A 12,767-nucleotide genomic window follows, 5' to 3' on the forward strand; every position below is an offset into this window, starting at 1 on the left:
CCTCACATTTTTCATACCAAGACCATGAGCATTTCAGGAAATTATTTTTATCTAATCTAGTGCTTCGTAGGCTTCATAGGCTTTAGTGGACTTTATAATCATCTAGATGGCTTGTAAAAAGCACAGATTTTTAGGCTTTGGAATGGGCCTGATAGTTTGCATTCCTGCAAGTACTCAGATGCTGTTGCTGCTGCTGCTGCTGCTGCTGATCTGAGAGCATCATATTCTTTTTTTTTTTTTTGTCTATTTGAGACAGGGTCTCACTATGCAGTTCAGGCTGGCCTTGAGCTCACTTTGTAGCCCAGGCTGGCCTCAAACTCGCAGCAATCCTCCTGCCTCAGCCTCTGGAGTGCTGGGATTATGCCACCACGCTTGGTATAGATTTTAAAGATTTTAAAGGCCACAGAAAACACCATAACTAAGTAAAACTGTCAATTATAATAAAAGAAAGCATAATAGACAGCCAAGGGTGAATACATTTTAAACTATGATTTTTAGCACCCATTGTAGGCACTGGGTCAAGTGCTTCACACAGAATAATTTATAATTCTTACAACAGTCTTACAAATGTATTACTCCATTCTAAAGATAGGTAGTAACCTGAGGCCTAAGGAATCAGAATTGTTACCTAGGGCTACAGTAGCAGAATTAGAACCAAGTCTGCTAAAAACTCCAGTGACCATTTTCTTCTTTCATTGATTTTGCCTCTGGATTTTGCAAGGATTTGTTGCTTTGACTTTTATAGAAGTAAGAGACTTTTAAAGGTATAATTAAAAATTCTAATTTTATGAATACTTCAATTTTTAAAGTCTGTGCTTCCATATTAGTAGATGAATTTAGTACTTTTCCGTTGATTTCCCCATTAAGAATACTATCTTCACTCCAAATTGGAGCAAAAAAAATTCTTCAGCTCTTTTGAAATACACACAACTTCATCAGAACCTTGTTGATTACTCTGGTATTTTATACTAGTGAATTAGGGCAGGGCTAGCATCAGGTGGACCTTCCTAGTGATGTCGTAGAATTCTGGAGGCAGTCTTGCCCATAGTTTTTTTTTTTTTTTTTTTGGTTTTTCTCCAGTACCAGGAACCGAACTCACGACCTTGCGCTTGCCAGGCAGGCGCTTTTGCCACTGAGCTAAATCCCCAGCCCTCTTGCCCATAGTTGATAACCCGATTCAGTTTCAGCAAAGGCCTTGGTGTTTGCCTTTATTTGGTATCTTTAAGATAGATCAAGGTGTATATGTTAGTAATTACATGGACTTTGAAAGGAGAAAGGAAGCTTTTCATTGTATGAAATGTTACTTAAGTTTTGTTTGTTTCCTTTGTAACCTCACATTTTTCATACCAAGACCATGAGCATTTCAGGAAATTATTTTTATCTAATCTAGTGCTTCATAGGCTTCATAGGCTTTAGTGGACTTTAAAATCATCTAGATGGCTTGTAAAAAGCACAGATTTTTAGGCTTTGGAATGGGCCTGATAGTTTGCATTCCTGCAAGTACTCAGATGCTGCTGCTGCTGCTGCTGCTGCTGCTGATCTGAGAGCATCATATTCTTTTTTTTTTTTGTCTATTTGAGACAGGGTCTCACTATGCAGTTCAGGCTGGCCTTGAGCTCCCTTTGTAACCCAGGCTGGTCTTGAACTCACAATGATCCTCCTGCCTCAGCCTCCCTGAGTGCTGGGATTACAGGCGTGCACCACCATGCCTGGCAGTAAATTTTATTAATTTTACATGTACATGGGAATCTTCACAGGAGAGTAAAGTCCAGACAAATAACCAAAACATGATGCTTGCGTACTCGTTAGATAAGGGACCAGTTGGTGAAGGATGACAGGACAAATGGATGTTCTGACCAGGGAAATAAATTCTAGGGCTAGTACTAAGAATTGTATTAGGGATGGGGGCATGTCAAAGCTAGTGGAAGATTTAAGTTTTCCTTCAAAGAATTTGCTTATTCAGATTCATTGTAGCCCCAAAGCTATTTTCTGGCCTTGGTGTATAAAAGACATCCAATTTGGCATATTTTAAGATGGTATGTCTTTAATTTCTACAGAATAGTATTAGCTAAATCTAAATTCCATAAAGACTTGTGACTGTTGCCTATTAGTGTGATATTTTAATACATTTTGATATGACTTTAATTTACTGTGATGTATTTAATGTCTAAAAAATAACTTTCCCTCTTTCAGTAGCATTTTGACTATTTTTATTGTTATTTTCTTTGCTCTTCTCTCCCCATGTGTTAAGACCTTGTTTTTGTGTTGCATGTTACAGAAATCTTTCAGTGTTTCCTCTCAGCCCGTGAAGTAGCTCGTAGCCGAGACCGGGATAGAATGAACAGTGGGGCAGGGTCTGGGGCTCGAGTTGATGATCCACCTCCTCAGTCTCAGCAAGAGCGAAGGGTCAGCGCAGACCTACCCGAGGGTCAGGACGTGTACACAGCTGCCTGCAACTCTGTGATCCACCGCTGTGCCCTGTTAATATTAGGAGTAAGTCCTGTGATTGATGAGCTTCAGAAGCGGAGGGAAGAAGGACAGTTGCAGCAGCCTTCCACAAGTGCCTCTGAAGGGGGTGGACTTATGACCAGGTGGGACTGGCTATAGCTTAAAACCTTACCCATTCCCTTTGTTCCACTTTGAAGTGCTTTATTCTCAAAGTTACATTGTTCTTCTGAAATTAACAAAGATGTGAGGAGATGAATTTGCAGTAACAAACACTGGTACCGGCTCAGTGTGGAGTGTACATTTCTGATTACATGAGAAGGCACAATTTTTCATACACTGAACAGCATGAGTTGAACACTTAGGGAGTTATTTACATCTCTGATTTAGTGGCATGTAAATTATTTTGATTTAATTGTAAAAGGCTTTCTGCTTAGAATAAGGATTTTCTTTCAACAGATGTAATTCTCACTGTATGTGTATATTAACTTTGTGGTACTAGTTCCATTCAATTTTATGTTCACCAACAGTCCAAAATAAAAAAGTTTTTTTTTAATTTTAAAAATTAAAAGAACTGACAAAACAACAATGAAGACAAAGTCAAAACAACACAAAAACAACAAAAATGATACATGACCTCAAAACAAAATGATAGGAATTAACAGTGGTTGCTACATTACATACTGTTATCTTCAATGAAGTTGCTCAGTCCACCAGACGTAAGAATGTAAGATTGATCAAAGAATCAAAGACAGTAACAAGTAATTAAAAAAAACCCAGCATTGGAAATGATGCAGAGTTTCACCATACAAGATGGTAGGAGTTCAACAATGGTTCTTATACTGCATATTGTTGAAAAACCACCTTTTTTGTGTGCATGTGAGCAGGAGTGAAAGCCTTACTGCAGAGAGCCGGCTAGTCCACGCAAGTCCAAATTACAGACTGATCAAATCGAGGAGTGAATCTGACTTGTCTCAGCCTGAATCGGATGAAGAGGGTTACACACTCGTAAGTAAACCTAGATTTAGTAAACAAGGGTTTTTGTTTTGAAGGTGTGGATATATAAGGTTTTGGTTACAGTAACTTATCCCCCCCCCCCCCCCCCGTCTCAAAGGACTTGCTTTAGTTTATAAAAATAAATATTTTATAGAAAGGTAAATTAAATGAATGAGTTAGGGCCAAACAAAAGCGAGAGAGGAAAACAAAGCTCTGGGTAAGATTTGCCATCTCACGTAGATGCTGTGGGTTTCTGCTGGAGGTGGGGCCGCCAGACAGGAAAAGAAGAATGTTACATGCTCCGCAGCATCTAAAAGATAGAAACATTCCAGGTTTTGGGGATTTTTTTTTCGCTTTTTTGAAATAGGATCTTACTGTATAGTTTTGGCTGGCCTGGACTCACTATGTAGCCCAGGCTGACCTCAAACTTACAGCAGTCATCTTGCCTCAGCCTCCCGAGTGCTGGGATTACAGGCATGTGCCATTATGCCCGACACAACCCATTTGTTTAAGGGAAACAAGTATTTCTCGTTTTGAGTCCTGAAATTAATTTCTTATATGAGCAAAAGTACTATGTAATAAAAAATGTGCTTTTTTTTTTTGGTGCTGGGATTGAACCCAGGGCCTGGCCTGTGCTAGGCAAGCACTTTACCCCTGAGCTATATCCCCAGCTAAAAAAAAATTTTTTTTAATGACACAGTGATTTCTTCAGGAGCTATTAATTGAGCTATTTGGTGTATTGTACATAAAATGAGACTATACTTATTTCTGTTGATATATGTGTGAGCAGGAGGCAATAACACAGAATGTCTACATGTGAGTGTATATGTCTGTATATGTGAAGATTTTCTACAGTGATATTTCCCAAATGAATTTATTTGCTCATTTCTGCAGTCTTACCACTTTGACACCAGCTTTTCTGGTTGGGTTGTAAGAGGGCGATTAAAATCGCTAAGACCAAACTGTCAAATTTATGTATTGTTTATATGTGATTGGTTATACATATGGGTGGAATGGACAGTTTGTAACACCCTTCACTACCAGATGCAGATGGGAATATACTTGTGTTCCTGAACCCTTCAGTCTTTTATTAATTGGTATGTGTGCATTTCATCAATTTGAAATTTCTCTATTTTAAAAAGTTTTAAAAACCTTTTAAAATATTACCATTCGCTTAGGATTGTACTATTTTTACGTTAGTGTGAACTCATTATCTTTTCTGAACACCTAGCAAAGGATAGTACAACTTTGAAAAGAAAAGAGAGATAAGGGAAAGAGTAGTCGTTTGGCAAGTGGAACTTTGCTGTGAGGGCCTTAGGCATCTAGAGAGTATTAAAAGATCACTGGAAGAGGAAAGACGGGGTGTTCAAAGAGGAACAACTTTTGCCACTGTACTGTGTTAATTAGTGTGCACCTTGATTGATTTGCATGAGTTAGTATCTCAGCAATTATGTGCTTATACTTCTTATAGCTGTTTTCAGTAGATATTTAGAGATATTTTGTTGTTAGTTTGACTTGACTGGTGAATAAGCATAGATTGCTTTAATTATATAAATTGTTTCTTATTCTAATACTTTATTAAGTCTTAACGTTAAAGTACTTTTCATGATTAAATTTTGTTTACTTTTTACTTTTAATAGAGTGGCAGACGAAATGTTGATTTGGATTTGGCATCATCTCATAAAAAGAGAGGTGAGTATTAAGAAAATGTTAAATTAGGTAGCTGTTTTTACCTGATATATCTGATTGTCATTGAGATGCAGTTACCAAAAGTAGTTTAGGAGCATTCTATCAGAAGCATTAAAAGGAAGACCATTTTCTTTAAAAAAAACAAAACAAAACAAAACAGTGTGTATGTGTGTATGTGTGTGTAAGGTATATATATAAGTAAATAATCTGGGAGTGTTTAGGAGTTAATAATTGTTGCTTGTTCAAGTTTTTTGTAAAAGTGCACTTTTACAAACTTCTGGAATTCAGAAACAGTGTATTCTCTGGGGGGGAGTTCGGGGGTGTTATATGTGTGATTTTCCATTTTTTATTCACTGATGAAGTTGCTGTAGTTTAGAGTATCACAGGGAGGACTTTGACCATTCACCTTCAGTACACATATTTTCAAAGTTTCTAGGATATTTTCCCCTTTTGATCTCTTAATATAAAGCATATAATAGATGAACTGATGATTTTTTAAAGAAATTTCCATGAGGAACAATTTTATAGTATTGTTAAGTCTTTCGTTAGAAGCTTTATCATAATAAATGATGTAGTTAATTCACACATGCAAATAGAAAATAATAATAGGTAATATAAATCCATAGAAACCTAAAAACTCTTGTATTCTCTATTAACTAGTACTTTTATGGAAAATCATTTATACAGTGATTGTAAAAATGTGAAATGTTAAAAATTGCCACTAGTGGCCCTTTTCTAAAGAGTTGTGAAGAAAAAATTTCCATGATATTAAATCTCTAATATTTCAAAATAAAGCCCTTTTTTAATAGCTTCCTAGGGAAAATGTTAGTTTTCTTTCCCACGTGAAAAAAGTGAGATTATAATATATCCAAGCTGCTTGGTTTCTTAAAAAATTTATGAGGTATTTGTGATCAAAGAAAGTAAATGATGTCAATATAATATACACTATGATATCTTGTAATTCTTTGAAAATTGAGTTTGCTTGAAATTGTTAAATTTTGAAACAGATTTACTTTCCTAATTTTGTTTAGCATTTTGTTTAGCGTAAGTGACTTCTGTGTGAAAAGTCCTGTGTTAGGTTAGTTACATGTGTATCTCTCAGTGCGAGAGAGCAAGTGGCTGTAGATGTACTGAATAGCCTGAGGTCCAACCTCAAGTAAGAGCTTCCGACGACAGTGCTTATATCTATACATATAGGTGACAGTGCTTTGGCCAAAATTATTCTTTTCTTCCAAATCTTCACGATGCTTATGAAAATATAAATTTGAGATTTAGTCCCTGTTAACAGTATCAGCACGTGGCAACAAAGCAAAGTGGCTTTAATTCATTATCTTTGAATTAATAGCACCTATAATTTAAGTATGAATTACTTAGGAAGAGTAGGTATGATGTTTTAAAATTACTGCCCTAAACTGGGTATAGTTGCGTGATTCTGTAGTCCCAGTTACTGGGGAGACTGAGGTGAGAGGATTGCTTTGGGCCCATGAGTTTGAGACCAGCCTGAGCAACATAGTAAGACCTCATCTTAACAGAACAAAACACAAAAGAAAATTTTAATATCCTAGAGTTGCTTCCTATTTCTGTTTTTGCTTATTTTTATCTTTTTTTTTTTTTTTTTTTTTTTTTTTTTTTTTTTTTTTTTTTTTTGAGACAGTGTTTCACTATGCAGTTCAGGCTGGCCTTGAGCTCACTTTGTAGCCCAGGCTGGCCTTGAACTCACAACGATCTTCCTGCCTCAGCCTCCTGAGTGCTGGGATTACAGGTGTGTACCACCATGCCTGGCCCTATTTATGTTTTTAAATAATTATTTTAAAACTAGAACTAAATTTCCTCAATTTTAGCTGTATATAAATAAAAATATAGTAAACCATTAATCTGAATTTTGTTTGTGGACAAACCATCTTCTGGTAGTACCAGCATCTGTTAACTTACTGAAATTTATTTTGTTGAAAGCAGAAAATCAAGTAGGGGACCTCTTGGGAATTTTTTGTTTGTTTGTTTGTTTTTAAATACTCATTTAGAAATTATAGTGGGGAGACAAACTAGTTATAAAAATTTTTGTCATACTACTTAAAGTGATATTGTAATAATCATCCCATTTTAATATCCCCTGGGAAAATTATTAATGATAATGATAATTTTGTTCCTAAAGACAGGTGACTAGAAAGTAGAAGAGTTACTATTTTAGGAAGAGAAGCAAAAGTAGATACTTTTCAATCTTATAGAATCCTAGTGTTTATAGACTAAACAATGAATATGTATATATTTTACACCTTTTATCTTATAATGGATGTCTTTAAGAAAACCAGCACTGAAAATATACTTAGAAGGTTATATTTTGAAAGGAATTTCTTACAATCTTGTATATTTTCACCACAGGGGGATTTTTATTTGTTTTGTTTTGCTTTTAAATAGTGGTAAGATAAAAATAAAAAATAAAATAATGATAAAATAAACCAGCCCGTTCTCCCCTCTCTTATTGTTAGTATGGATCAGATGCTGTAAGACATAACATGCCTGTTTTCACTTGGGCAGATGAACGCACCAAGTGTGAGAACTGCTTAGGGCTAGACTGTTGGGTGTTCTGATTTTCTCTTAACGCGTGGAGGACAAACAGATGTCTGGCCAAGCGAGAATGTGTCTGTGTGCTTGTTACTCTCTTCTAATATTTTGAGGAGGAAATGTCAGAATTTTTTATGCATATAGCTTTGTAATTATTAATCTCAGAGGTCTTGTACAAAAAGACCAGTAGGAGAAAGATTACCAAGTTTCACTATGTCCTGTCTACTAAAATTAAATGGGTATATACGACAATTAATTTTTAAATACATGTTTTTAGCTGTTTTTATCGTGCTTCCAAAGAGCCCTTCTTGAAAGTACTTACTGCCTATCATTTCAGTATTTGGCACCAGGAGTACTAGAACTCTTGCTGCTGAACAGTGATTGCTCATTTTTCTCCTCTCACTGAGAGCTGAGGTTTCATAGTTGATATAAACTCTGGTCTAAGAAAGCAAATATTGTAGGAAGGGGTAGGAGCAGTGTCAGCACGTACATTTAGCTTGACCACCTTGCTTAGAGGTATCATTACTAAATTCTAGGCCAGGCTCCTGGGAGTCCCAGCTACTTGGGAGGCTGAAGTAGGATCTGCTTACCAACTCAGAGACAATATAAAATTTACATTTATTACAGACTTATCAGCTATTTTCTATATGACAGGCATAATTCTAAGCACTTTACAAATATGAATTCATTTAATTATAAGAGCCTACCAGAATTCTTGACAAAACTTGGTACAATATGTTGGTATTTTGGTACTTTTACAACTTACAAATACTTAAAAAGGTTTGCTACAGTTATACAGAAGTGACTTGTTTTTTCAGAGAAAGACTATACCTTTTTGCAGGTACTTGATTTTAGTTTTCTATTTTCTTTATTATTTTTTTGAGGCAGAGTCTCGCAATGCAGTTCAGGCTGGCCTTGAATTCACTTTGTAGCCCGGGCTGGCCTTGAACTCACAGCAATCCTCCTGCCTCAGCCTCCCGAGTGCTGTGATTACAGGTGTGCACCACCACGCCCGGCTTGGCTTGGTTTTCATACTAAATGGAAGCTGTTACAGTGAAAAGTGGTGGGATATCAAAGCAACAAGAAGTACCAAGAATCTTACTAGTTAAATACTACTAGTTAAAATATGGTTTGACCCCACCACACACACCAGTTGTTAAACATGGTATTAGGGTTTTATTGCTAAAATAAGACTAGAAATATTTTTAAACGTGTGTTTCATGGTATAATGTGTATGGGTAAAATGCTATTTTATCTGTTCATTTCAAATTAAATTATATAAAGAAGGGCAAATGTAAATGTTGTCTCCTGTATCAAATTTCTTCTTTTGTCTTCTGATTTTTGTGTGGTAGTGTATTTACTTCTTTTTGGCCAGTTGAGCCCCAGAAAAAAGAAGAGCTTCAAGCAAGTACATGATGGCATGTTTAATTTTTTTCCCCTTTTAGCTTGCCTACATATTTTATGATTTATAAAGTATGTATTGCAGCTCTGCCATGTTCATTTTGAAAGTTCCATTTAAGAACCAAAGTTGTAAGGACAAGTAAACAATCCCAAAAATTGTTTGTTGGTCTTTATATCTTCTTCATGAATTAGGTGACTCTGAATTAATATTAAATAAGAATTGGGCTTAATCTCAATTGCTATGTAGAAGCTTTTGATATGCTTTTCAGATATATTTCCTATACTCAGATAAAACAGTAAAGCAAACCGAAGCTACTAGCTTATGATTTCTTTAAAGATTAAAACTTTTTTCTCCCATTCTCATACTTTGAAGTATTGTATTTAAAAATGTTTTTGATGTCAGGCTAATAATTTTGCTGAAAATTATTTTGTTTATCCTAATGCTTTCATATGGTGTCTTTCCTGTTTTTCCTTACGGTTTACTCATATAAAGTTTTGCTTCAGTCATGCACCTCATAAATTTCATCCTTTACATTAAGGGCTGGCGAACTACAGCTAATAGGCCATCCTAGCCTCACACCTGTCTTTGTAAATCAGGAATACCGCCATTGTCACTTGTTTACGCATTGTTGTGACCTCTTTTACACTACAACAGAGTTGGATAGTTGTCACAGAGATCTTATGAGCCACAAAGCCTAAAATATTTACTGTATGACTCTACTGAAAAAGTTTGCTGCCTCTGCCTAAAATTGTAGAGACGGTTTAGACAGGGCAGTGTCTAGCTGTTTCGCAGAATGCTTTGCTGTATGCAGAGGTAGTTCACTATTGGTCGATTGAACCTTTATGTAGCCAACTAGTTGAAATTTCCATGGATTTGTGAGTTGGTTAGTAACAGGAATATATGTGACTGCCGTCAGTAAAATGAAGAAGTTAGTGTTAATTTGGCAGGTCGATTTTTTCAAGCCTCTGTTTCCTCCTTGAGGAAATTGGACTAGGAGATCTTTAAGTTCCCCTTCCTGTTTTTTTTTTTTTTTTGGTTTTTCTCCAGTACCAGGAACCGAACTCATGACCTTGCGCTTGCCAGGGAGGCGCTTTTGCCGCTGAGCTAAATCCCCAGCCCCCCCTTCCTGGTTTTAATATTAGTTTACTGCGCAATAGTTCTTGGTTTTGAATCGTAACTTATAAGCATTGGAAAACAAGGAACCTGTTAGCTTGAAATTTTGATATTGAATAAAACAAGCTCAACACAAACCCTGTCACTGTAAATTAAGGCTAAATGCAGCTTCTGAATTTGAGGTGCTTAGGGAAATGAAAAATGAATATTTCTCTTTATTGTTAGCCTCTGCTTTATTTTAAATATTTTTAAATATATACTGCATCTGTGACATTAGTGTTTCAATTTTTATTGTTTTCTATGTTATTATGAGAGACTTCTGCCATATGTACAATTTGAGAAGATTTTTCAGATTAGTTTTTATTTTTTATTTCAGTAAAACTAAAAACATTTTTAATCCTAATAATTCTTGCTAAAACATGGAAGGCAGTCAAACAAGATATTCTTTGCCAGTCTAAATTATTTTGTTAATGTGTGTGTAATACCAAATAGTACAGAATGTTCATAATAGCTCCCTGATACAGATTTTTGTGGCTGATCTTGAAGTCCAAAGATTTAACTGACACCAGTGTAATAATTAAATAAGATTATACATTCAATATTGTGTTCAGATGTTTTGTCTGTGGACATCAATGTTATTTTTTTAAACTTTTCCATCCAGTAATGTTACAAAAAGTGATTTTTGTTGTACATATTTTGTTGGATACCTTAAAATGCATTTCTAGTAGAGAAATTTAGTATATTCATGTGATAGCATATCACACAGCAAATAAAAGAACCATGGTTACATAGTCATTTGGATGAGTGTTAGTGATATTGTATTGAATGAAAAGAGAATGTCCAAAGAAATTATACAAATTTGAACTCAGTTTTAGAGAGCAAAAACCAATTATAATGTTATTCATCTTAGGTATACATATAAAATGATATTCATCAGCAGTACAAGCAGGAGAATAACAAACCTAGGCTTCAAGATAATAAACCTTAGTGGAAGATAGGAGGAGATGGGTTGGAGAAGAAGCAAATAGCTACAAGTTGTCAATTTTCTACCTATTATGTTCATAAGTATTGTAAATAAATATGTAAATACTAAAGTGGACCACTGATGAGACTATATTATGAACCAAGGATTATAATTCATCAAATTTATACAGCAGAGGTCGATTAAATTAAAAGCAAAGTTGTACAAAAATTGGACATGTATATTTATATGTATTTATTTAAAACTTCTCTTGGCATATGACATGGACAGTTGGTTGTTCTTATACTCAAACATCTCAATTTTTTTTTTTTTTTTGGCAGTACCAGGGATAGAACTCAGGACCTTGTGCTTGCCAGGCAGGCACTTGCGCCACTGAGCTATCTCCCCAGCCCCAGTACTCAAAACATGATACATTTTAGTGTGTAGTGCAAAAGTTTTAGCTTAAAAAATGGTATTATATTTATGGTACCATTTGGTAGTTCTATAAGGAGTAAATCTCATGTTGTTTGTGAAACTGCTTCCTTTGTGTAGGAGTTTCACAAGCTGCAGTATATATATACTGCAGGCAGTGGCATTCCTTATATTAATGAAACCCAAAGGGTGATGTTTATGTTTCCTTTTCTGTGTAAGTTTACTTGCCCTTCTCTATGCACTTTTCGGTAATGTTTCATTGCAGATGTGTAGACATTTTATGCAGTTTTAACTTACCTTTTGCAACGATTATGTTAAATTGGATGAAATCTTGTTTCAAGTAGGTCTTACTAGTAATGTCCTAAGTGGCTAGTTCCTTTTGTTCATACACAGTGATCTGGTTTACTACTGCAGAGCCTTTTAAGTTAAGCATTTTGAGGGTAGCTTCTTCCTTTCTTTTTCTCGTGGCAGTGTGTTGCTAAAGCGCTTACAGAGACACCAGCACATGAACAGGGCTTTCCCTTTATTTTCTTACATTGCTCTGGTTTTTGTTTCTTTTCTTATTTTTTTTTTTTTTAGCCAAAGCATTTTTGCTCAGATTCACTTAATGCATGCGTGCATTCAGACATGAGTATTCATTTCTCACCAGTTGGTATGATAGCAGTGCTCAGCCCTCATCTAGTCACAGGATGTATGCTGTACTCAACTGCCATTGACACACTCGTTCTGTTTGTGTATAGGTCCTATGCACGGTCAGTTGGAATCCCTGAGTGACTCTTGGGTCCGCCTGAAACATAGCAGAGACTGGTCATACAACTCCTCTTACTCCTTTGAGTCTGATTTTGACCTCACCAAGTCCTTGGGAGTTCACACTTTGATTGAAAATGTTGTGAGCTTTGTGAGTGGAGATGTGGGGAATACCCCAGGCTTTAAAGAGCCAGAGGAAAGTATGTCTACAAGTCCCCAGGCTTCCATCATTGCCATGGAACAGCAGCAGTTAAGGGCAGAGGTAAGTCTCTGATGTTTACTCCCCATGAGAGACCCCGGAACTACCAGATGTATGATGCTTGGAAAAGCTTTTCTTTTTCTTCCATTCTTTGTCTCTTCCTTTTGTCAGGATTTTGACTCTTTCTTAACTAAAATAGCATGGTATTTTGTTTGAACTGG

General features: G+C 35.8%; 1 protein-coding gene across 6 annotated transcripts in view; it reads left to right on the plus strand.

Annotated features, from left to right (window-relative positions):
• Positions 1-12,767, plus strand: part of Herc1 (HECT and RLD domain containing E3 ubiquitin protein ligase family member 1) — a 194,748-nt gene that overhangs the window by 98,974 nt on the left and 83,007 nt on the right. For all 6 annotated transcript variants that reach the window (XM_005393785.2, XM_013518840.1, XM_013518839.1 and 3 more), the window contains exons 23-26: positions 2,279-2,591; positions 3,333-3,453; positions 5,082-5,133; positions 12,341-12,609. In XM_005393785.2, coding sequence (XP_005393842.1) covers positions 2,279-2,591; positions 3,333-3,453; positions 5,082-5,133; positions 12,341-12,609 — 755 coding nt within the window. The remainder of the gene's footprint in view (positions 1-2,278; positions 2,592-3,332; positions 3,454-5,081; positions 5,134-12,340; positions 12,610-12,767) is intronic.

This window comes from Chinchilla lanigera, unplaced genomic scaffold, assembly GCF_000276665.1.
Source record: "Chinchilla lanigera isolate Chin_1 unplaced genomic scaffold, ChiLan1.0 scaffold00049, whole genome shotgun sequence".
NCBI lineage: Eukaryota > Metazoa > Chordata > Mammalia > Rodentia > Chinchillidae > Chinchilla > Chinchilla lanigera.